At 50.4% G+C, this 23,233-nt stretch overlaps 9 protein-coding genes across 9 annotated transcripts; 3 read left to right on the top strand and 6 right to left on the bottom strand.

Moving 5' to 3' along the window:
- Positions 1–1,626: 1,626 nt before the first annotated feature.
- On the top strand, positions 1,627–2,214 carry P152DRAFT_387406 (uncharacterized protein; the record flags this gene model as incomplete). Its single annotated transcript, XM_033675885.1, is given in 2 exon segments — positions 1,627–2,097; positions 2,113–2,214. Coding segments are annotated over 2 exon segments (573 nt in total), but the record flags the coding sequence as incomplete, so codon positions are not given.
- Positions 2,215–3,071: 857 nt separating this feature from the next.
- On the bottom strand, positions 3,072–4,085 carry P152DRAFT_386599 (HET-domain-containing protein; the record flags this gene model as incomplete). Its single annotated transcript, XM_033675840.1, has 1 exon — positions 3,072–4,085. A coding segment is annotated over one exon (1,014 nt), but the record flags the coding sequence as incomplete, so codon positions are not given.
- A 905-nt stretch (positions 4,086–4,990) lies between these two features.
- P152DRAFT_388259 (tannase and feruloyl esterase) lies at positions 4,991–6,639 on the bottom strand (the record flags this gene model as incomplete). Its single annotated transcript, XM_033675918.1, has 2 exons — positions 4,991–5,323; positions 5,395–6,639. The coding sequence occupies 2 exons, from the start codon at positions 6,637–6,639 to the stop codon at positions 4,991–4,993; spliced, it is 1,578 nt and encodes a 525-aa protein (XP_033539308.1).
- Positions 6,640–7,987: 1,348 nt separating this feature from the next.
- Positions 7,988–10,974, bottom strand: P152DRAFT_510855 (uncharacterized protein; the record flags this gene model as incomplete). The annotated part of the gene is made up of 6 exons (XM_033682691.1): positions 7,988–8,390; positions 8,487–9,936; positions 9,987–10,335; positions 10,388–10,714; positions 10,767–10,906; positions 10,948–10,974. 6 exons carry the CDS (start codon positions 10,972–10,974, stop codon positions 8,059–8,061), a joined length of 2,625 nt encoding a protein of 874 aa, XP_033539307.1. The 3' UTR covers positions 7,988–8,058.
- A 380-nt stretch (positions 10,975–11,354) lies between these two features.
- P152DRAFT_454246 (T-complex protein 1 zeta subunit) lies at positions 11,355–13,686 on the bottom strand. Its single transcript, XM_033678560.1, has 9 exons — positions 13,514–13,686; positions 13,410–13,463; positions 13,313–13,353; positions 13,240–13,261; positions 13,151–13,192; positions 12,211–13,101; positions 11,860–12,163; positions 11,617–11,807; positions 11,355–11,564 (listed from the first exon to the last, which is right to left on the bottom strand). Exons 1-9 carry the CDS (start codon positions 13,553–13,555, stop codon positions 11,535–11,537), a joined length of 1,617 nt encoding a protein of 538 aa, XP_033539306.1. The 5' UTR covers positions 13,556–13,686; the 3' UTR covers positions 11,355–11,534.
- A 170-nt stretch (positions 13,687–13,856) lies between these two features.
- P152DRAFT_454245 (Nop-domain-containing protein) lies at positions 13,857–16,044 on the top strand. The gene is made up of 4 exons (XM_033678559.1): positions 13,857–13,959; positions 14,027–14,111; positions 14,162–15,315; positions 15,367–16,044. The coding sequence occupies exons 1-4, from the start codon at positions 13,915–13,917 to the stop codon at positions 15,661–15,663; spliced, it is 1,581 nt and encodes a 526-aa protein (XP_033539305.1). The 5' UTR covers positions 13,857–13,914; the 3' UTR covers positions 15,664–16,044.
- Positions 15,608–17,016, bottom strand: P152DRAFT_26226 (nicotinate-nucleotide pyrophosphorylase-like protein). The gene is made up of 3 exons (XM_033674799.1): positions 16,740–17,016; positions 16,602–16,657; positions 15,608–16,551 (listed from the first exon to the last, which is right to left on the bottom strand). Exons 1-3 carry the CDS (start codon positions 16,908–16,910, stop codon positions 15,849–15,851), a joined length of 930 nt encoding a protein of 309 aa, XP_033539304.1. The 5' UTR covers positions 16,911–17,016; the 3' UTR covers positions 15,608–15,848.
- Positions 17,017–17,338: 322 nt separating this feature from the next.
- P152DRAFT_408485 (beta-lactamase/transpeptidase-like protein) lies at positions 17,339–18,692 on the bottom strand. The gene is made up of 2 exons (XM_033676922.1): positions 18,507–18,692; positions 17,339–18,453 (listed from the first exon to the last, which is right to left on the bottom strand). Exons 1-2 carry the CDS (start codon positions 18,595–18,597, stop codon positions 17,351–17,353), a joined length of 1,194 nt encoding a protein of 397 aa, XP_033539303.1. The 5' UTR covers positions 18,598–18,692; the 3' UTR covers positions 17,339–17,350.
- Positions 18,693–19,933: 1,241 nt separating this feature from the next.
- Positions 19,934–23,227, top strand: P152DRAFT_427675 (uncharacterized protein). The gene is made up of 2 exons (XM_033677306.1): positions 19,934–21,436; positions 21,528–23,227. Exons 1-2 carry the CDS (start codon positions 20,400–20,402, stop codon positions 23,053–23,055), a joined length of 2,565 nt encoding a protein of 854 aa, XP_033539302.1. The 5' UTR covers positions 19,934–20,399; the 3' UTR covers positions 23,056–23,227.
- Positions 23,228–23,233: the final 6 nt, after the last annotated feature.

The raw sequence follows: 23,233 nt of genomic DNA, 5'->3' as shown, positions 1-23,233 counted from the left end.
GCTTAGCTCTGTGCCGAGGCATGGTTAAAATGCTTGGCTGGCCAATACAGGGCCTCCCAGGTCTTAGGAGAGGATGTGACTGGTTGTAGGGCATTGGATTATATTTAAGTAACTCGAGGCATGACATGATCCATCATCAGAAAAGGCCTCAAACTTGCTCTTCAAAAGGTGGTCGTCAAAAACGTGCGCTTTACACAACTCTGATCCTGGGAGCCGGAACTGACGCATTTCGCGAGGATGATGATTAAACAAGTTGTCAGAGATCAGAGGTTGGCTGGTGAGATTTGTCCCCAGCCAAATTATATCACGGTTGTGTATATGTTACGTGGATATTGTTCCGCGCTAGCCAGAATCATTCATCGTTTGGAATTGAAGTAGTGATCTGCATGGCGAACTTGTGCAAATTTGCACCCGACTCCAGCCTCAAGAGTGATGATGATGCCTAGCATCGTTGTAGGACTCTAAGACTCGGATAAGGGCCTTTAATGAGTTTTAAACGTAGTAAGGGTACGATGGTGGTGCTTTGGCTGAATAATTCTGTTACGGTATGGAAGAAGACTCTCCGGGAATCAGGCGAGAAGGCGGCGATGCCAACGTAATTTTTTAAGTAGAAGTGGTCTTGAAGTTAAGGAATGGCTACATCGCACGAATTAAACAAAACTTTAGAAATATCAATGTGTGTACAGTGTCTGGCTTGCTCTGAGGCCCCAACCCCAACCGCAACCGCGGGCCTTGGCACCCCAACCCAACCGCAACCGCAGCCAAGAAACCCGGGGGAACCCGCGGGTTGGGGTTTTCCGCGGGTGCTGTTATGGTCCCAGGCCTGTGGCCTGGGCCCTTGGGTGTGGCTGATTGCCACAGAGATGTGGCTGGTGGATTGCATAGGGGTTATCAGAAAAGCAAACATGGTAACACTGCTGTTTTTAACGAGTGAAAACGGAGATCTAGCTGCGTACTGTGGGTAATGTTATGGGTTGAAACCCTTGGTTGGCTAGGGCTGCGAGCCTAAGCCTGATTAGGTCAAGGGTTGAATCAGAGTCCAACCCTCTTCGATATAAACAAGACGGCTTCCCCTTCTTGCTCTCTTCTTTAGCTTAATCAAGAATATCTTTGACTACGTGTATGTTGTGTGCATCCAGCTACCGTGCCGTAACAGACCTTTCTCTTTTATACCTACAATTTTTTTTTTCATTTCTCTTCTTGCTGATGCTCTAGAGGTGGTTGAAATCGGAGTTCTTGAGCTACCACGCGATCTTTGCTCAGCCCTTCTAGAAGATGCTAGAAATAACCTTATTCGAACTTTGCCTTCGCTATTAAAGAACCCGCTACCTCGGATCCCTCTATAGAATAGAGATTCGGAAGTGAAAAGATGAATAGATTATAATAAGCATGAACTTGTATCTTCTCACGGAAACCAAACTAAGTTGATTATGAAGCTCTTCTCCAACCACGGACTTAGCAGAAGTACTCTAGAGGATGTCTGGCAGTTAGCGCTGGTCTGGGCATTCTTCGGCTTAGCAGCCTTTTTGTTGGAGCAGCTTGACGATAGCCTCTTGTCCGTTCATGGCGGTCATCGACAGTGGCGTCCGGCCGTAGTCATCCTTCGAGTCGGCGTCGACATTGCCAGTGTCTAGCAATAGCTTGACGATGGCCTCGTGCCCGTTCACAGCGGCCCACCACAGCGGTGTTCGGCCGCACATGCCCTTTGAGTTGGCGTCGACCTGGCCCGTGTCCAGCAGCAGCTTGATGATGGCCTCGTGCCCGTTCGCAGCGGCCCTCGACAGCGGTGTCTCGCCAAAAAAGCTATTCTTCGAGTCGGCGTCGACTTGGCCTGTCCCGAGCAGCAGCTTGACGACGCCCTCGTACCCGCACGTAACGGCCCTCCACAGCGGCGTCCCGCCATCATTATCCTTCGGGTCGGCGTCGACTTGGCCTGTCTCGAGCAGCAGCTTGACGGCGCCTTCGTGCCCGTTCGCAGTGGCCCTCCACAGCGGCGTCATGCCATACATATCCATCGAGTCGGCGTCGACTTGGCCTGTCCCGAGCAGCAGCTTGACGATGCCATCGTGCCCGTTCTCAGCGGCCCTCGACAGTGGTGTCCAGCCATAATAGTTATACTTCGAGTCGGCGTCGACTTGGCCTGTCTCGAGCAGCAGCTTGACGACGCCTTCGTGCCCGTTCGCAGCGGCCCTCGACAGCGTTGTCCACCCATAAATATCCATCGAGTCGGCGTCAACTTGGCCTGTCTCGAGCAGCAGCTTGACGGCGCCTTCGTGCCCGTTCGCAGCGGCCCTCCACAGCGGCCTCCAGCCATCTTTATCCTTCAAGTCGGCGTCAACTAGGCCTGTCTCGAGCAGCAGCTTGATGACGCCCTCGTGACCATGCTCAGCGGCACTCGACAGCGGTGTCATGTCGTCGTTATCCTTCGAGTTGGCGTCGACTTGGCCTGTCTCGAGCAGCAGTTTGATAACACCCTCGTGCCCGTGCTCAGCGGCACTCGACAGTGGCGTCCGGTCGTAGTTATCCTTTGAGTTAACATTAACCTTGCCTGTGTCGAGCAGCAACTTGACGATGGCCTCGTGCCCGTTCGCAGCGGCCCACCACAACGGTGTTCGGCCGTCGTTACCCTTCGAGTTACCTCCAACAATTATGGTTGAAAGCAAATGCCTCGTGATTACTACGTGTCCCTCTTTTGCTGCTTTTAATAGAAGCTCAAATCCACCATCATTATTCCAGCTCGGGTAATTTGATTCGAAGAGATGACTGAAGATAACTTGACACACTGTCCTAGTACCGTTTTGAATACTGTGACTCTCCTTAGAGTTCTTCGAAAGGGTTATAAATGCTTCAATTTCTCCACCGGTCGAGATGCGCGTCCTTCTAGCGTGAGCGTGATCAACAATTGTAGAGCGCGTTGTACAAAGAATCTTCAATGCTTCTGGCGACACGGTGGTCGATTGATTGACTCCGTCCGAAACAATGAACGGAAGGAAGGCTAAATTCTTGAAGAAATCATGCAATGTCCATCGCGGAGCACTGAAGAGGGAGCGATCAATCTTGACTCCAAAGGAAAGGAAGGACACAACGTCTTGAACAAGCTCTTCATCACCGATCTCGTAGCTCGCTTCAAAGTTCCCATCCTTAATGTCGCTTGCAATACCAAGAAAAGCATAGATCTTGTCCCTCAATTCAGTTGCTTCATTGTTACGAAATTTAAGAAGAAGCGCAAAGAGGTCCCGTTCCATGTTCCACCAGGACTCTTTCGTGTCTTTCGAGAATCCGGGCATAACATTCAATACGGGCTCGATTGGAGATATTTCGAAAGATTTCCCAAGCATCCAGGACAGAGAGGAGAATATCCCTGCTGGGATTGACTTCTTCCCACACATAATGGTAGCGTCGCGCGCAAGAGCAATCTCCTGGATGATCCAGGCTCTTTGAAACCATTGCCTCCGAAGAAGGTCTTGAAAACCTTCAATTGCTTCTTGATGATGGATATTAATCCTTGAAAGAGACGTCCTTTTCAATTCTTCCTTCTGTCCTACGCCACATTTATTAAGCATATATCTCATATACTCTAGAGAGTCCATGGCAATATCGGTTTGCTTTTTGCTTGCTCCAAGCCAGACGACTACCTGATCTGCTCCTTGGTAGATGTTCCTCATCAGATCCACTTGATGGCTTCTCTCTTTATTGTTGTTCTGGTTAATACATATCGCATCTACCCAAACCGTTCGAGCCGAATATTTGTGTCGAAGGCATTGCAATGCTAAGTGCAGATTCTGTCGAACCTTCACCCTTTCGTTGTTGACAATAATCTTAGTCGAGTGTTCCTCTGTCCCCCATACATAAGAGATTGCTTCATATGGCTTTTGATCAGCACCTTCAAGGTTGTAGTCATTGAGCACACATCGGATATCGTCCTCAGGTTCGCCCGGAAGAAGTTTGAGAAGACGAATCACTGCCTCTTTCTCTGGCAGTGACGAGTATTTGAATCCAGGGTTTTGGTCTGCTGGGTTAACATCAAGGGGTCCTTGAGGGGTCGATGACTTTCTGGATGTTAGCTTCAGGCTTGTGTCGGCCATTTGGTCGTTCAAGAGCACCAAATTGCTGAGCAGCAGGTTCTGTAAAAGATTATCGCAGTGAAAAGGTGAGACATTAAGGTCGATGACACGTGGCCTCCTCTTATTGGTTCTCCCACCCCTCTGTTTGCATTTGACTTGAGCTCCTTAAATCGAGCTCATTCTCTCACCAAGCTCTGCCTTCCGCCCCCAGGCACAGGACTTTGCGGGATATTGGCCATAATTACGACGATATAATATTCGCCCCTCCTCATCCTCTTTTCATCGCCGTACCTTTTTCTTTCTTCGTATATCCACCCGCCTGTTTGATTTCTTTCGTCCAGCGTCCATCTATCATGGGCTCTACATCTGAAATGTCGTGCATAGCGAAACAGCGCCGTCAGCCACACAAACAACCGGAAGCCGGGTTCGCTTTCTCATCATTACCCCCTGAACTCCAAGAGCAGATAGATAGTCTCTGCCTCGCTTCGCGATGGAATACTATCGGATTAGGAATATGGACCCTTCTATTCAACAACTTTGGGACATCATACCAATAAGTGATGGAGGCACAAGCTCCGGAATATGCGTTTCTGTTAGCTTGTAAAACCACGAACCCGTCCATGTACCGTTTTCTCTAGCGTGATGACCCTGTTTCCTTTGAATGCTCTGCATGGGCTCTCGAATCTGTTCTCGGCTACATGAATTGGAACAGGGAGAATAAGAACAGAGCAGGAGCAGAACGCCTCACACAATGTAGATTAGTCAGCCAGTTCCCATATAGGCGACCGATGTTGGCCCGAACAGGTGCATGAAGCAATCAATCAATCAACTACTCAGCCAAAGGTTCCGTAATTTAGGTTACGCCTTTGAGAAACCATCATGAGATACTTAAAATCTCACGATGCTAACGAGAATGTTCTCTACTACTAAGAGCAAGCGAAACGCACAGACCCCCCGCCGAGATAACGAGCCCTCTGCGGATATGGACAGAGAATCCTCGTCTCATTTGGCTGCTGGTTTGTCTGGTTCGCCTGCGGGCTTCTCTGAAATTTCCCCAGCAATGTTCTAGGGGCGACCCCATGCTCCACCCATTCAACCAACGCCTTGAAAGTGCCTGCTGGGTATGCACCAGCGCCAGGGGCACAATGTGCCAGACCTGGAGACTCGAAGAGACGGTAGAAGTCGTGGACCTCGGGATCCAGCGCTGTTACCGCGTCGTAGTAGTGCCGTGTATTCTGGTATGGCACCGTCTCATCCGCCTGATGGTTCGCGAGTTAGTGCGGCCGCCCAGCGGCCTCTCATTGAACGTCTAAAACAAAAGCCCACTCACAAGTCCATGAACCGTAATGATCTTGCCTCCACTCTCGCGAAATTCCGAGAGATCCGCGAAGTTCGAGCCGATGATCGACTCATACTCCCGAACGCTGGCCCGGAATACCCGCTCGTAGTCCGACCTCGACATGCTCGACAGGTCAAAGTGCTCGTCCTTCTTTACAAACTGCTGGATCCAACTCGAGAATAGGGAATTGTGCTCTCCGGGCATGCACATCCCGCCTTCCGAGCACATGGTCGAAGCGATGCTCATCATGGTGGTGAGGTCCGCTTCGTATCCGAGCGTGTACCACAACATCGAACCGTTCGAGCTCCTGGCGCCAGTCCATGCCGCGTTGGCTACAGCCGCCGCCGCCTCTGATATTGCTTTCGGTCCCCCCGTGGCACTGCAATTCAGACCCGTTCCGACGAGAGTCTGCGGATTAAAGTGGCATGAGTCTGGGTCTGAGATCAGACCGTCCGTCAGGCCGTCGTTCGGATCACATGCTTTGATCGCCGCTTTGGTAAGCGCCTCCAGCTCGCAAGGATGTGGATATTGTTTCATCTCATTCATCACCTGCTGAGGGAACCAATTCGCAACGAAGAAATTCGGCCAATTGACTCCCGGGGCAGAGGCAGCAATGCCATCAAATGCTGTGGGATACCGTTGTGCGAGCATGAGGCCCTGGCGGCCACCGTGTGAGCATCCGCTGAAATAGGAGAACGTCGGTCGCTTGCCGTAGAAGCTCTGAATAACGCTCTTCCCAATCAAAGCCGCATCGTTCAACGAGACTGATGCGACATTCTGAAGGGCATAGAGATTGACGTTACCCGGGCTCAGCAACGCCCAAGGGGTACTCATGCCGTCTCCGGGCACTCCACCATCGGTGGTTATCGCAGCGTAGCCGTCAAAAACTGCGGCCGCCATGCCTGGCTCTTGGTATTCTGACGCTCCAGCTAACCAGCCTCCTCCACCTATCGCTTGCATTCGCTCGTTCCATTGAGGCTGAACCGGTAGCCAAATCTGTGTGGTTAGAGTGTCGCCTTGGCCTGGATGTGTATGAGTCACCGTGACATTGCAGACGCTGATATTAGTGACTTCGAGACTGTCATGGTTGAAATTGCTTTCAATTGAAACAGATTTTGAATAGTTCCGAACAGGATATGCTTCCAATGACAATAACTTGGCTCCAAAAACGGTAGGAAGTGAAATTGCTAGAGAAGAGCAGTTTGCAAGAGACATCGAGTACGGAAGAAGCGACATTGTGGCGAAGAACGAATGCAAAAAAGGCATACCATCACATTCAGAAGGAAATTATCCAGATACATATCTGCCCTTGTTTCATGAGCATGTTTCTTGAGCATGTTTCTTGAGCACATTTCCTCGCCGCGGTTGCGACCAATGTAACTGCGCAGCGGAGACTGGACCAGTAGTACAAGACGAGAAATACAAGCACTACCTACAGCAGGCATGTAAGTTGGTGGCAGCATATAATTAGGTGGCGCAAGATATTCACGTCCACTTTAATTTAAGGCTGCGTGAGGTAGTTTGTGCGGGACATAATGAGTTAGACTGCATGCGCCATCCAATCTATCAAATCCGAGAACGTCTCCTGTCTTTGGGTGTGTCGCCTTCCTCGACTTTGCAATACGTAGTACGCGTGCCCTACGCACCATCGGAAATTCCTCGAGCACCTGAATATGCGATCTATTCAGCATCTCATCACAATCCCACGAGATATGATTACATCTGTCACCGAAACGAACGTAAGTGATTCAGAAGGATAACTCCGCGATACGGTTATGATATACAGATCTAGAAAAGATCTGGGGGGGTGTGTCGGAAATCCGCGGCTATTACTTAGTCACCGCATCTTGTAGATTACATAAGATTACATAAGCCTGGGGATATATATACCCTCCAAGGTAAACTATGTACTTCTGACCGAATACAAGCATCTCACTGCCTCTGAACAGGTATCCTATTGCTTCCGTGATTGATCGACACGCCAAAACGTTCAACATATCTCTTTCAAAGCCTTCGCCTGCGGCAGCCCAACCGCCACTTGCTCCGGCCAAGCCTGTTCCTGTCGCCCCTGTCGCTAATCCGCAACGTTCATGCGCAGCCGGCCAGGTCCCATGCTCGGAGACCGGATTTTACTGCATCGATGGGACGACGTTTGGGCAATGCGCCTGGGGATGCGCGACGCTGATGACGATGGCGGATGGTACGAAGTGTGAGGCGAACACTGTGACCTGGGCTCTGCGACTATTAATGTAGAAGACTATCATGAGGTATGGATACTCGGAGATATTTGCGGTGAGAGCTGTTGTATGAATAGTGCTTGAAGAAAGAGAAGGCAAGCCATGGTATTGAATTTTTGGCAAGTTCCCCAATAGAACCGAGTGTCCTCCCGTAAATGGAGGGGAGGCTAAGTCAGTTTGTACATCGATCTCCTCGCGGGAGATGGGTTCTTCTCATGAACAACATCGTGACATCACGTATTTGCAGATGAAGGCGTTTCAGCAACTCTCCGATGATGATTTATAAATACATAGCATCGAAGGTTGGAAGGAAATGAGATACGCTGCAATTTTCTCCTAGGTTGTATCTAAATTCATTGACGAGCCGAATGATTCTGATGCTGTTAAACATATCAACTGTTGCCCAACTTAGAACTCTTTAATAATCTGCAACTACGTTTTGCTTTCGTTTCTTCGCAACCGGGTCTTTATCCGAATCTACAGTAAAGATTTCGTCCTGGAGCGTTTGCTCGAGCAGATCAAAGTCGGGCCTCCCGATATCATCATCTGCTTTCCGTTTTGCTCTAATTGCAACTGCGCTCTTTTTCTGAAATTCGGATGTTGGTTGAACTCGCTTATACAATCGATGATGTTCACGCTGCTTTAACCCATTATTGTATAGATGAGGCGTGTAATGCTTCCCATGCGTGCGCTGCAAGTGATCGCAAAATGGTTGTATTCCAGCTTGAATCTTTGACCCGCAGTCAGGAACTGGGCATTGACGAGCTTGATCGAGATGTCCCAAGGGTAGATGATCAGCCTTAAAGTGTGCTATCAAATCCTGGCGCTAGGAAAAGGACAACCGACGGCCAGTCGGATCGCAGAGGACGCAGATTGAACGTTCGATATGTCGATGAGCAGCGGGCGTATAGTATTTGCCGTGCTGGCGTTCTAAGTGACAGTAACACGGAGATACGCCAGCGTCAATAGCCAAGCCGCAGCCAGGAACTGGGCATTCGCGTATTTCGTCTAGGTGACCATGCCGCAAATATATGATCCGATAGTGCCTAGTAAGAGATGAATGTTGTGAGAAAGATAAAGCCTTCCCAGTCGGATCGCAAAGGACGCAGATAGACCGAGGACATAGATCTGGAACGTTTCGGTTAGAGTCATTCTTTTTGCTTCTCTTCAAAAGGCGGGAGTAGCTAGCCAGTAACTCAATAAATGAAGCCCGGCCTTCTTCATCAACGGGGGTTACATCAACGATGACGTCGCTGTTCGAAATCGGCGGCTCGGTAATGGTAATATTGCCTCCCAGCGCCCGTGCATCTTCCATATTGCGAAAGTATTTCTCCCGCTTCTCTCGAATAGCCAAGTAGGATAACTGATCTAATAGGTTGCGCTGTCCTGTCTTATGGTCCTGAAGAGCTTGGACATCTCGTCTCTTAAGCAGCTTTTTAAACTCTTCTTCACTCAGGTGGCATGGGGCAAAGGGATCCACCGTGGATGATAAGTCCGACAGAAGGGAGAAAAGGGCATCTTCAGGAGGCGCGAGCACGCCCAGCGTGACACGCGCTAGATTCTGAGACACGTAATCCGGGAAATAATACTCCTGGTGAGTATTCGATTTGTGCATAAGCATCCAATTCCCAAGCAACTCGCCGAGAATTCCAATAATTTTGCCCCCGGAACCGACTCGCATAGAGTAGGGGATCGGAGGATCCTCCATGCCGGCGACTTCGCGGCAGCGATACCATATCCTGTAGAACTGCGACCCGCTGATATCGACGAATGGGAGATCGCCCAGGCCTTGTGCCCAAGGAAGGAAAAGGACTTTGCAACCTCGAAGGCTGGGCCGGGTCAAAACTTGATCAAAGGACGTATATCCGGCCCTGAAAGCACGCCGTACTAGAGCGCGGCCAATGACGTGACTCGCAAGGCAGACCAGTCGGCATGGTAAAATGGCCACGGCAAACTCGCGCCCGGGGCTCGCAGGCTTTAGGGAAGCCACTCGCAGTTTGTTTTCTGGCATTCGGATTCGTACGAATACGTTCGTTTTCCCGTCAACGTTGGCGAGTCCTATCCTGACGTCTGCATACTTCAGGTTTCTAGGACAGTTAGTCCGGAATCCGCCAATAGCCATATAGAGCACGATCATGGCAAAGTCGCTAAGTTGTGCCGTAGAGTAGAGGATATCTCGATATCGATTCAGGAGAGCCTGCATAATGACCACTATATCCTGAGCAGTCGCAGCCCGCTTTTGGCGCTTGAGTTCGTTAGAGATACCGGTAAGCGAAGGAAGGTCGTGGACAATCCACTACGGGGACGTTAGTATCCTTCCCCGCATAAATAGAGGGCAGACCTCACATTGGAAACCTCCCATACGGGCCCTGAAATCAGTTTTCCACTTGGATTGACGAGCCTCCATTGCCTCGCGGCGCACCTGTTCTCTCTTCTTTTGGGGGCAAGGACTGCTTCGTCTCCTTCCTGCACAAGAGCTCTCCACACTGTCAGGACGCTTGATACTCGATTCACCTGTCGGACCTCCTCGGATTCTTGGTCTCCCAACGCAACCCGGGAGACCGAAGAGTCGGAGACATAGGTCTGGAGAAAGGCACGACATGTATCCTGAGCCAAGGCTACCTCTACTGGTGAAGAGCTGCAAAGGGATAACCAGGTATCGTCCGGCTCGCGGTGTAGGACGTCGCGAACGTATCTAGAGGATGTGAGTGTAGGTCATAGGCATGATAAGTCCAGGTGTTTCGTACTCCTTGAAGAGCCACATGGCGTAGCCGCGCTTGTAGGTAGTTCTGTCCGACACTGGGACCGTATCGTCGAGGGGCTTGCTCTGGAAGCCAGCTAGACGCTCCTTTGCCTCTTGTTCTCCGGCTTCGCCCTTTTTAATAGTGCGTCGTGGCGCCATAGTCAAAGACGTATCTTGGAATAGGCGTCGAGGATTTTGGCTGCGTGGAGCGTTGATAGCGTCGACTACCTCCGAACCTGATGGAACTGGAACTGAAGAAGGGTACTGTAGAACTGCGAACGGAGCTCCTGACTGAGGGCGAGACTGTAGAAACTGCGAACAGGACTCCTGACTGAGAGCGAGATTGGAAAACTAGGGAGAATGGGCATCTTTACGATCCTTACCAGAGTGTATTTTCGACGGGCCCTCGTCTTTCGGCGGTATTGGCCCTCTGTTTTCGACCTCGTTTATACCGCTGGGAGACCATAGGGGAACTCCCATTGCTGTATGTTTTTGTTTTTGTTTTGTTGAATTTTGCAGATTGCTAGGTTGATATTGTGAAAAGTTTCACTTAATGCTACATACGGCCACATCAACCTGAATATAGGGCATCCCGTCCGCTCTGCCGTACTCAAGCAGGTTAGAGATGGAATAGTACTACGGTGGGTGACCACGTGGGAACTCCCATTGCTGTATGTTTTTGTTTTTGGCTTCTGATCTATATTTTTTTATTTGGGCGGGATTCGAGCTTAGAAAAGCGGTTAGGACAAATGGTTACTGTGTGGTGCATCATGGATGTTCTATTATTCACATGGACTGGAATTCTTTGGAGGACTGGGGTGAATTTGGTCAGACAGGACATTGGGTTATTTGGGTATGAGGCTAGCAGTCGGTAGGCGATGGAACGACCGTATTATTGCCCGCATACTATAGAGACCAGAGTCGGAGGATATCAAGAACGATGAGGCACCGGCCTATTTGCAGAGATTTGATGCTGTACCCCTGAAGTTGATTTCTAATGGACCTATAGACCAGAGCGCCCTGTCGCCGATGATAACAGGCATTTTCATTACTGTACAGTGCCGCAATGTTTTTTGGGTATACTCTAATGGTCGTCTTTCAACGTTGGTCCTTCAGCAGCGACTCGAAGTCCTTCACCAAAGGTATGGTCATCAGTCTCCTCCTGGAGGTCCTCCACCGCCCTATTGAAGGATTAGTAAATCAACGGGATGAAAGGCGGCTATCAACACTTACCATCTGCCGTGCTTTGAGCATCTCATCACATAGCAGCAAGTTCGAGGCAATGCCCGAGCTTGATGCTATGCAGTTTCGCAGCACTCGGAAAGAGTCGAATACACCTTCTTGGACGGGATCCATCGGCTCACCGGTGATGAGGTCCAGACCAACGACATTGCCTTCCGCCTGCTCATCCTGAAGTGCGGCAACTAGACGCCATTAGCACTAGCAACCACGCCCATTCAATCGTTCGAAACTTACGGGAATCCTGAACATCATGGCCAGCGTTGGCGGCGAGGGTCTTGGGGATCACAAGCAGCGCATCCGCGAATGCGGTTACTCCGTACTTCGCCTTGCCCTTGACTTCCTTGCGGAACTTCTCGCCGGTCAGATGGGCGTGGCAGGCGACCTGGAAGGCTCCGGCACCAGGGACCACGCTCTTGTCGACGATCATGTTATACACGCTGCGGAGGCCATCACGAACAGCATCCTTGATCTGCGTGATGGTGTGCTGATTGGGACCTTTGATCAGGAGTGTGACGGATTTGGGGTCCTTGACCTCCTCCTATGCAAGAGTCAGATGCGGAGTCGGAGTGTAGGCGTGGTACTTACGATGAACGTGAACTTTTCTTCACCGAGCTGATGCTCATAAACCAGCCCAGCCCACCCAAGAACGTCCGGTGACAGATCTTCAACGCTGTTCTGAGCGATGCCTCCACAGATGAGCTGTAACCTCTCCATGTTCCTTCGCTTGGCTCTTCTTAAGGCGAAGATCCCGTTCTTGACCAACACATCCAAGCTCAGAGGATCGATTCCTTTCTGGTTGATGACGACGAATCCCTTCTTCGGATCATCACCGCAAACATGCTGCTTCAACTCCACGATCTTCCTCAGCTTCGCGTCCACAAATTTTCGCTCACTCTCGACGAGCTTTTCCCGCTGGTCGGCGCTCGAGTAGTAGAATCCGGAGTTGATCTCCGACTTCTCGTACTCCAAGCTCACGTTTAGTGTTAGGATGAACGCATTCTTGACCTTCTTCGGCATGTCCGGATGTCTCGCTCCATGGTCCAGCGCCAGCCCACGAATCAGCTGGGTATCCGACGCCGTCCGATGCTGCATCGTCATGATCTCCACCATATGTAAATCCGGCTTCGCAGGCGCCTGGTAGATCGCCAACACCGCATCCACGATATCAGGAGTCAGCTTCTCGGCAAGCGAGCTGTTCAATTTGGTAGCGAGCGATGTGCGGGCAACGGAAAGCAGGAGTTCGCGGTCGACCTCACGCTTCAGCTTGAAAGCGTCGAGGAATTTGAGCGCTTCCGTCTTCGCGAGCTCGTAGCCGTCCGTGATCACTCGAGGGTGCAGCCCTTCGGAGATGTAGCGGTCCGCTTGCTTGAGGAGTTCGCCGACCATGAGAACAACTGAGGTGGTACCGTCGCCGGTGATTTCGTCTTGTGCGGTAGCGGCGCGGGCGATCATGACGGCGGTGGGATTTTGGATTTGCTGAGGACTGTAAGCTCGTGGTCTAGGCTGGAGGCTGAAATGGACATACCATCTCTTTTAATAAGACGCTGCCATCTTTTGTGAGTTTGATCTAGAGACGTTCAGTTCATATCATCACGCTTGCATAGGTAGACGAACGCTTCCTGATCCATCAACCAACCTATAGAATGAATTAGCTCATCGTCCTTTCAGGCAGCATCACAGGACATACATCTTCAGCGTTCCCAGTGGTCCCAAGTTTGATGACAAGACCTATATTCCCGACTGGTTAGCTTTAGAAGCTCGATATATGAACCAGCTCTCCATACCTGCTGTAGACCTTCTCCAGCGGAGATGTTGACCTTGAGGGCTTCTCCTCTCCTCTGCAGGACTGTTAGCTCTGGACGGTAATAGGAGCTGGATATCCAAATACCCTCGACTCGGCCTTGGGGTTCAATAGCTGTGCAGCAGACATGATTGCGAGAATAACAGGAAGAAATGGAAATGATTCAAGACGAAGTTGTGGGATACAGCCAAATGCTGTAGCTCTGTCTCTGAGAGTCTCTCACACAGGTGCTGCACGGTGAACTTTTGCCAAAAGTTCGGACCCGCGATGGCTGCTTCCTGATTCGCGTTCCTTCCAAACGTCGGCGTCGGCTAAATATTTCACCCTGGCTCCCAACCAATCACATGCGCCCATTTTGCTCCGCTCGAAATTTTGCTTCAAGCTGCACTTCACCTTCACTTCTACGGAAAATCTCAACGAAAGTGCGATCGTCCTCTTTCCCAATCTTTCGAATTCGAGAACCATTGTGAGACAAAATATCCGTCAAGATGACGGCCGACTACTTGCTCTATGAGTCCAGTGTGGGCTACTCGGTATGTGTTGCACAATGCCTCGTCGCAAAAGTTCGTAGCAAAAGTTCACACAGCTGACTTCGAGTAGATCTTCAAGGTCGCCTTGCAGGCCGATAGTGTCGGCAACAGGCTTAAAGAGGTGCAGGAGCGATCCCAAAACCTGGCAACCTTCGGTACACATTCCATCATCACGATGGGCGTCTTAAATACTGACTCGATGAAGGGAAAATGGTCGACCTTGTGTCCTTCGCGCCATTCCAAGGTGCCAGCCAAGCCCTCGAAAACGCAAACGAGATTTCGGAAGGCCTTGCATCCAATTTCCTGATGGCCGTTGTCGAAGCGAACATTCCCAAGTCTAAATCGAAGAAATCCATCCTCGGTGTCTCCGACAAGAATCTTGCGTCGAGCATCAAGTCGTCGTTCCCCTACATCGAATGCGAGACGTCGGAGACCAGCGAAGTCGTTGCGGACCTCCTTCGCGGACTCCGCCAGCATGCTCCCAAGCTCCTGAAGCAGCTGCAGGAGACCGACATCGGTCAAGCTCAGCTTGGTTTGGGTCACGCATACTCTCGCGCGAGGGTAAAGTTCAGCGTGCAGAAGAACGACAACCATATCATCCAGGCGATTGCGACCCTCGACCATCTCGAGAAGGCTGTCAATACGTTCTCCATGCGCGTCCGAGAATGGTATTCGTGGCATTTCCCCGAGCTTGTCCGCCTCGTTTCAGAGAACCAGAAATATGCTACTGTGGCCCTTTTCATTGGCGACAAGAAGTCACTGTCCGACGACAAGCTGCATGAACTCGCTGCTCTTGTTGACGATGATGAAGCGGTGGCGCAGAGCATCATCAATGCGGCAAAGGTCAGCATGGGACGCGACATGTCTGAAGGAGACATGGACCATGTCATGAACTTCGCCAAGAGGGCGGTGCAACTTTCGAAGTTCCGCAAGAGCCTCCAGAATTACCTCATTTCCAAGATGTCCATCGTGGCTCCTAACGTGGCCGCTCTTATTGGCGACACCGTTGGCGCGCGCCTCATCGCCAAGGCAGGCAGCTTGACCAACCTTGCCAAATGCGCCGCATCGACGGTGCAGATCCTGGGAGCTGAGAAAGCGCTATTCCGAGCTCTGAAGACCAAGGGAGCGACCCCGAAATACGGTCTCATTTACCACTCATCTTTCATCCAGAAAGCTGGCCCGAAGAACAAGGGAAGGATATCCCGGTTCTTGGCAAACAAGACGTCGGTTGCAGCTCGTATCGATAACTTTTCCGATGCCCCAACGCGGGCGTTCGGTGAGGCGCTGAGGAAACAGGTTGAGGAGCGAATCGACTTCTACAACACTGGTGCCGCGCCCAGCAAGAATGCCGATGTTATGGTAAGCCTCATTCCCCTGCATTCAGAGTGCCTGCATCTAATTCGCGCATAGAAAACGGCTATGGATTCCGTGCTGTCTGAGATTCAGATCGACCCGACCGCTACTGCCGACGAGGATGTCGAGATGGCGGATGGTGTCACCGCCCAAGCGACCGATCAGAAAGTGCGCAGCAAGGTTAAGAAGGACAAGAAGGAGAAGAAGGAGAAGCGGAAGTCTAAGTCCGCTGTTGATGAGGATGATGCCGAGGCTGAGGAGGAGGTGAAGGAGGTGAAGAAGGAGAAGAAGGATAAGAAGAAGAGGAAGCATGATGATGACGAGGGCAAGAAGCACAAGAAGAGCAAACACTAGCGTGATGCTCTCATCCACTTCTGTTTCCTTCTGAGCATCGTGTACGGCGTTTATTGAGGGCCCATGAAGACTTTGAAGGGGCGTTTGGTGTTAAGTCGGGATCCGAAATGCTTTGGTGTACAATTGCTGCGACACTTGTGGCAGGCGGTGGTCTTTCAGGAGTACTTCTGACACTATTGTACACGCTATACTTCCGTCGACTCTCCCTTTCCTGGTCCCCCTCCGGACTTCGGAACTATCTTCAATGAAAAGTCTACATGTTTCACACCTTGATGGATGCTGCTCGTGCTGATCACATCGATGTCCTGACACACATATGCCTCCACATTCTCCTCCGTCAGCCCGCCACTCACTTCCACCAGCGCCTTTCCCCTCCCCCACTTCTCTTTCAGCTGCTTCGCACACACCTTGACCCCCTCCCCAGTGAAATTATCAAGCATGACCACATCCGCCCCGGCCGAGATCGCCTCGTCTGCCTCTTCGAACGTCTGACACTCTACCTCCACCTTGACTGCGAAGCCACCCGCTGCTTTGGCCGAGGCGACGGCAGACGTGATGCTCCCCGCGCTCGTGACATGATTGTCTTTCAGCATCGTCATAGCGGAGAGATCGTGACGATGAGGATCACAGCCGCCCACGAGCATGCCGTACTTCTCCACGAGACGGAAGCCAGGCGTGGTCTTGCGGGTCCCGGCGAGGGTGTTCTGGTAGCCAGCCTTCCGTAGCAGCGCCAGCAGGTCGGCAGACTTGGTGGCAATGCCGGAGCAGCGGGCAAGCGTGTTGAGCGCTACTCGCTCGCCGAGGAGGAGCTTACGCACTGGTCCGCGGACGGTGGCGCAGTGCGTGACTGGTTCGAATGACTTCCCCTCTTGGACATGCCATTGCACGCTTGGGCAGAAGTCAGTGGCGGACGCGCGAGGAAGGGGCAATTAACCCACCTGCAGTCCAGCTGCTTGAACACTTCATCGAAGAACGGGACACCGGCCACCACGCCCTATAATGCGGGACAGTTAGTAGTCGATTCCCAGTGAGCTGGATTGGTATTTCAAGTGGTGGCCGACTAAGACATGGCGTACTTTCGATTTACCCAATAACTTGGCTTCGGAGATCTCTTCGCCAACAACGAAGCCACCGTAGTCGAAACTCGGGGTGTCTTCTTCCAGCCACTCGGCGACCAGGCGCTTGTACGTCTGCGGGAGGAGGTGGGCGACTTGGCCATGCTTCGGGGCGCCTTCTGCGACGCTCATGGCTCGGGATTCTCCGTTCTTCGATTACTGCTATTGAGAATGGATTTCTTTTCAACTGGAAGCTTACTAGGAGCGATAAATTTCAGATATAACAATATATTCTATACCAAAACTTTCCTGATCAGTGATCTTCAGAATTCAGATGTCTGAATGACCTCGGCGTGTATTAACCCGATTTGGACTAGCGCGCTATAGCGGCCCAATTATCCGAGGCGTCGAAGCATCTAAATTTAACGACAGCGTAACTACTACTTTGAGTCACCTGGGGGATTACAAGTATCTTTCTTGATCGCACTCGACAATTTCCACATGTCTATGCGGGCTTAAGCGCCGTATTAGCGATTGTTCTAGAAACAATGTACAAAAGAAGTTGCACTCCGAAACCGAACTACGCCACAGATATCCATTGACTCACTTGCTCTCGATCCCGAGACCGCAACCTAAGCCGCGTTGAATCCAGACCAGAAGTCTTTCTTCCAAGCATTAATGAGCTCCTTGACTGCAGCATCCCCAAAAGGCGAAATTTGCGTTCCGAAGATGCCCGCAACGCCCGACTCCTTGGAAACAAACCAAATCGTACCAGCAGCACCTCCCCACCCCAGAATACCTTTTGGCTGGCCAATTTCCGGCATGTTGCCCGTCAACAGCAATCCAAGTAAGCCGTGGTTTACCTCACTGTTTGAGACGGGACCAGAAATGGTTTCCCAAGCAGGTCGGAGTTGCTGCAACATCGTCATCGCCGGTGAGCCAGGGGCAATCTGTGGTTCGAAGGCTAAAGCGATGGTCTCTGGCTTCAGCAGTTTTGGCGAGTCCGAAATCAAATCTGCGAGTACAGCGAGATAGTCTTTCGCCGTGGCCACCAATCCATGACCGCCGTCTTGCTCGTTTGGATTGTCGCCCTGCCAGAATTCGAACGGTTGAAGGAGTCCGTCTGGTGTGCGCTCGGCTGCCTTCATCAGTCTCGACTTGTACTCGGGATCTTTCGAAATCTGGAAAGTTGGAAATGGAGCAGAGAGGCCGACTTTGCTCCAGATGTTCTCATTCATGTAGTCTTCCAGGGACATTCCCCCGTGTAGGCGGCGGACAGCCAACCCTGCCCAGTCTATCCCCACTCCGTAAGCCCACCCATCTCCAGGCTCGAATACAAGCGGTACGTTGTATTTCTCCGCGATGGAGACGCCAATCTTGTCTTGTTGAGCTGCCGGAGTTGTGGCCCATTTGATGAGTAGCGGGTTCAGAAATCGATATGCCAGACCAGAGGTATGCGTGAGGAGATGTCTGGCGGTGATCTTGGTTTTGCTCGGTTCAGATATCAGTTCCGACTCGGATCCGAGCTTCAGAATTTCCTTGTCTTCAAGCTCCGGGAGAACCTTAGCGATTGGTTCATCAAGACCAATGAGACCCTTGTCGACGCATTGGAGCAATGCGATACTGGCCATCAATTTGCTGCCGCTCGTCATCTTGAGAACGCAATCCTCGCGAAGGGGTGCCGCGTCTCCTCCTAAGGAGTCATAGCCTGAGATTTTGTTGTATATCTCATTCCCTGTTTCAGTCAACTTGAGCTCACTACAAATTTTCGATCGAGTGGCAACCTACCATGCTTATCCACGCATTGGAAAAGTGCGCCATGGACTTTTGCGTGCCCCTTTTCGGTGAACTTGGCAAGTAGATCGTCGAATTCAGACATCCTTTAGATTAGCCGGATATTGAAGAGCATGAATGAGCAAATGCAGAAATTTCATAAATTTAGTGGCAGGAACTTCGGGTTAAATAACAACTGGTTGGCATGGGACTTGCAATCAGACGTTCAGACTGCGATATAGGCATTGCAGATCCTAACTATTTCAAGACACCGAAGCTGAGGCCGGTGATTAGCATAATCCGTTTCCATTTGCCGGGTGCCTTCATTAGACATCGAAGTCTTCACATCGATTTCAGGGCGAACTATTAAACGCTCGACGAGGGTAACAGACTTATCGTTATTGGTAGGATTGACTAAATGATGTGTAACTAAGCAATCATAGTGCCCTAATCTCGGGAAGGGCTCCAGAATAGTCCCCGCAAATGGCCTCAGCCTACAGAGCGATGGCCGATGGGCCTTTCAGACGAATCTCTTTCCAGCCCTGGAAAACATTTAGACCCTCAGATGGCAGAGCATATAGATGCCTGTCTGTCTCGTCATATAACCACGATCTAGAAATATTATACAAAGTTATAAGAACGAGAAAAACAAGACCGCCTATCATCGAATAAGCGGCGTCTTTGAGAGCAACAGCCATAATTCCTACTCGTAAAACGGCTGACATAAGATCGCTGATAGGGAAGAGTTTGTTAGAGACAAGGAAAGTTCCTGAAGCCATATTTGCGAGACCTTGAGAACGCGATGATAGTGATGAGAAGATGTGGAAGATCTTGAACCAGCGTCCGCTGATACGGTCGAACTGTTTTGGTCCGAATTGGGCTAGTCCGCAACTGGAAACTGGAGCTGGAAGCCGGAGCGACCAATCATCAGAGGCGACGAAACATCTAAATTTAACGACATCTTCACTTCAACTTCCGCCTTCCGGTTATCACCACCATTACGGAGCCCAGGCATCGTTCTTGATACGACTCAATAATTTCCACATTTCTATACGTCGCACTGACAACAGTTTCATTCTCCCGTAGCTTTGCTGATTGAAATACGATCTGCGCCTCAGTCGTACATCTGAGCTGCAGGATCTGGGCGCTTAACTTGAATAGAACCCAAGACATGGCATGGTCTTAATGAGGCACAGTCGTGGCTTGCATATTGCATTTCAAAGCGATTCGGTGTTATTGCGCGAGCCGTTCCTTGGGCGCTTATGGCTATTCGTGTTCCAGATGGCGCTTAAACTGGAGCCGAGATTTGACTACGGTAACCTGGCACTCTGGCTGCTCAACATCGCCCCAACGCATCCTCCTGTTGGCGTGTGCTGGCCAACATAGGTTGGATATCCATACATCAAGAAGGAGAGAGACTTCGCCGCATGCAGGTCTGAAATCACAGCAGTAGGTAAGTCGGAGTAACCGCCGGCTAACCTGCCGGCAGTATATTCTTCTACGGTAAGGGTTTCTATGATTCGATACACTGTTCGAAGTGCCTGGTTTCATATCCATTTGTGGACGACAGGCTAGAACCCAAGCCGCCGGGCGAGATACTGTTGGTTGAGATACTGTCGCATGCGATCCATTGATTGAGCCTCTAGAGCTACTGCGCTTACCGCTAACAGGGTTGAACAGGACACTGGCTGACGACCGTTCACATCTTCGGATAAGATGGATATATGCGCAAGATCAGGCAATCGTAGATGCAGCCTGGTCACATTGTTCAGGTCTCTTGGTCGAAGGTACGCATAATTCTGATATTCTTTGCTGTCCGCATCTTAATATTCAGTTTCGCTGTCCGTTCTTTCCGATATTTGCATGTCTTTTGAGTAAAAGAAAGATAAATACAGCTGGTCTGTTGTCATGTCGCAAAAGCCTCTCCCAACTGTTCCATTCCAAGACAACGAGAAGACGAATCTTGCCGCGATATCGGCTTACTATAAACCGCACTTGCAATCACGGACCGAAGTACAACGACCCTCCAACATATTGCACTGGAATAACCAAAAACAATCTGCTGCCCCTAAGGCTGCGATACCATTACGAATAGAGCGGACGAGAAAATCTTCACCGAGAACAAAACATCAGCAGTCCAACGATTACACAGAGACTTCGAAAGTTCGATTTCTTCCTTCCGCTTCTAATCCACCAAAATTTGCAACTTGTGTGCGAGTGGCAAAACCAAGAAGCCTACTTTTCGACTACCCTATAAATCATGGCTTTGATGCAAGATTTACGCGTCGGCAGTCTAACGAGCACTTGGGGCTTGCTATCACCCATATAGATACCAGCACGCAAAGAGCTGGAACACCATCTCAAGAACAAACAAGAGGAAGCACGTCGCAACCATTCCCCCCGAGCTATGGTTCTCCGCCGAGTTCCACAGATAAACTATCAAAGCCCTATCTGGGACCTCGACTGGCTCCCTTGGACCCTAAACTGCGAAGGAAGCTACCGACGCTAGTGCAACTATCGGAATCCAAGCCAACCACCGAGACAAAGGCAGCATGGAGGTTGGTTCCATCGACAAACCGGCCCGAGAAGCCCAAGAAGAGTTGGAACCTCATCTTCACACGGTGGGTGACCGAGTGGTGGCTTTGGGAAATCCTATGTTTGTGTGCCAGTGCATTTTGTATGGGAGCCATCATCACCACATTAGCGTGCTACGACGGGGAACCTATACCTGAGTTCAAATTTGGGATCACATTGAACGCCTTTATTTCAGTCCTTGCTAGGATTTCTTCCGCCTCTCTTCTTTTCCCAACATCAGAAGCACTCGGCCAGTTGAAATGGAATTGGTTTCGGAGTGATTTGAAAAGAATGATCGATTTCGAAATGTTTGATTGGGCGAGTAGAGGAATGTTGGGCTCTTTGGCTCTTCTCATACGAGTCAGATTCAGGTACGAGATAACACCATTCATGGCAGTTCCATACTCAGCATGATACTCGTGTAATATCTACTATGGTAGGACATGCTAACTCCAAAAATAGATCATTAGCATCATTAGGTGCTGGCTTGATGCTTTTGTCACTCGCTATTGAGCCTTCATTTCAACAAATCGTTGTTTACCCGGAAGTGCCTGTCCGCAAAGGCCAAGGACTTCTCCCTCGCAGTGTTAACTACCTTCCAAAACCCGACAGACTCACCTTCAGATCTGGTGGCGATGGCCTCAGCTCCAACGTCCTAATGGAATCGGTCGTCATGCCTTATCTGGAAGGAAATGGCACCGCAGGGGACATCCGCCCGTCTTGTCCCACCAATAATTGCACCTGGGCGAATTACGATTCACTCGCTGTATGCGGTTCCTGTAAGCCAGTGTCGGAGTTTCTGACATTTTCATGCTTACCTTCCCGGCTCGATTGGATCACGATCCATGGGGTATTGTCCCCAGAGACGGTTCGGAACGGCACAGCTTGCGGATATTTCATGAATGCCACCTCACTAAATCCGATACTGATGTCCGGATACATGCTAAATCCCGACGGCTCTCCTGGGCTCAGCCTAGGTATGCGTATGCTGCCTACATGGGACATGACTACTCTGCATACTTTATACGGGGGCTCACTCATGTTTCCCACGATCCAAAACGCCATTGCCGACTTCTTCATTACCAATGTACCAGGCGATCCTGCTAACGTATATGCGAACATCACTCCAGTGGCTAATGAGTGTATACTCAGTTGGTGCGTCAAGACGTTTTCATCGACCTACATTGATGGGCGTTATGAAGAGCGTGTCGTGGATATATTTTACAATTCGACACCCCGCGAATTTCCGTACAAACCATTCAAGAACGACACTGTGTTGGATTATATCCAGGATATTGACATTCGCCCGCCCGGTCGAAACATCACGTTTTCATTAAATAACGAGACAGCTTACATCACAAACAAACTTTTCTGGATGCATCTGCCTGGCATTATTGTCGCTCGGAATTCCACCTCAAATTATCGGTGGCTTAGAAACCTCTTTAGTTCCATGCCGTTCAATCGATCGATGCCAATTAACCCTTGGCACTCCTACAACGTTTCCGATCATGTGGATAAGCTTGCCCAGGCAATGACGGCTGTCGTACGATTGGATCCCGACAGTTCTGAAACGATTGCTGGGGAATCTTGGGGAAACGAGACAATAGTCGAAATCAGATGGGCTTGGGTCACGCCTCCTGCACTGTTGCTCATGTCTGGTCTCCTCTTCTTAATCGCAACAGTGATCCGGAGTTCTAAAGAGGAGGCAGAAATTGGTATTTGGAAAACATCTGCACTGGCGATTCTCCTTCATGGCCTTGACGAAGAAGCTCGAAATAAAATGGGCTCTTCTTGGAAAATGGGCGATGCATTTGCGAAAGCTGCTAAGACAAATGTAAAGCTGCGACCGAATAAGGAGGACTGGAGACTGTCAGGGAAGGAACTTGACAGCAACACAACGATGCTGCTCAGATCCCCGAATCCAGGGTTCTCATCCTCTCGTCCTGAGATTCATCCAAATTTCGGAATAAAGGTTACTGAGGAGAGGTAGAAAGTCGCTACCCACTTTCTTTTCCAAATGTTGAAGGGATGTTACGACAAAGGAGGTGACGATTGATTGGCTAAGCCAAGATCCGTCCCTGAAAGCGACCAAGTCTCAGAACCCGTCATTTAAGACCTGTGAACCAATTTCCTCTGCCTCTGTATCCTTGTCTTGATTGGTTGTATTT

Source organism: Eremomyces bilateralis (assembly GCF_010015585.1).
Source record: "Eremomyces bilateralis CBS 781.70 unplaced genomic scaffold P152scaffold_1, whole genome shotgun sequence".
NCBI classification, from domain to species: Eukaryota; Fungi; Ascomycota; class Dothideomycetes; order Eremomycetales; family Eremomycetaceae; genus Eremomyces; species Eremomyces bilateralis.
This window is presented reverse-complemented; position numbering and strand designations above follow the sequence as displayed.

Bases quoted from the DNA above. Each gene is read 5' to 3' on its own strand.
- P152DRAFT_26226 (XM_033674799.1), bottom strand. From the start codon at position 16,910: ATGAGCGTCGCAGAAGGCGCCCCGAAGCATGGCCAAGTCGCCCACCTC. The intron at 16,658-16,739 runs GTACGCCATGTC...CCCGCATTATAG, and splicing joins AGTTATTGGGTAAATCGAAA to GGCGTGGTGGCCGGTGTCCC. The intron at 16,552-16,601 runs GTGGGTTAATTG...CTTCTGCCCAAG, and splicing joins TTCAAGCAGCTGGACTGCAG to CGTGCAATGGCATGTCCAAG.
- P152DRAFT_454246 (XM_033678560.1), bottom strand. From the start codon at position 13,555: ATGTCTGCTGCACAGCTATTGAACCCCAAGGCCGAGTCGAGG. The intron at 13,464-13,513 runs GTATTTGGATAT...ACAGTCCTGCAG, and splicing joins ACCCCAAGGCCGAGTCGAGG to AGGAGAGGAGAAGCCCTCAA. The intron at 11,565-11,616 runs GTAAGTGTTGAT...ATCCTTCAATAG, and splicing joins TGCTCAAAGCACGGCAGATG to GGCGGTGGAGGACCTCCAGG.
- P152DRAFT_408485 (XM_033676922.1), bottom strand. From the start codon at position 18,597: ATGTCTGAATTCGACGATCTACTTGCCAAGTTCACCGAAAAGGGGCAC. The intron at 18,454-18,506 runs GTAGGTTGCCAC...TGACTGAAACAG, and splicing joins CCAATGCGTGGATAAGCATG to GGAATGAGATATACAACAAA.
- P152DRAFT_427675 (XM_033677306.1), top strand. From the start codon at position 20,400: ATGTCGCAAAAGCCTCTCCCAACTGTTCCATTCCAAGACAACGAGAAG. The intron at 21,437-21,527 runs GTACGAGATAAC...CTCCAAAAATAG, and splicing joins CTCATACGAGTCAGATTCAG to ATCATTAGCATCATTAGGTG.
- P152DRAFT_454245 (XM_033678559.1), top strand. From the start codon at position 13,915: ATGACGGCCGACTACTTGCTCTATGAGTCCAGTGTGGGCTACTCG. The intron at 14,112-14,161 runs GTACACATTCCA...GACTCGATGAAG, and splicing joins CCAAAACCTGGCAACCTTCG to GGAAAATGGTCGACCTTGTG. The intron at 15,316-15,366 runs GTAAGCCTCATT...ATTCGCGCATAG, and splicing joins GCAAGAATGCCGATGTTATG to AAAACGGCTATGGATTCCGT.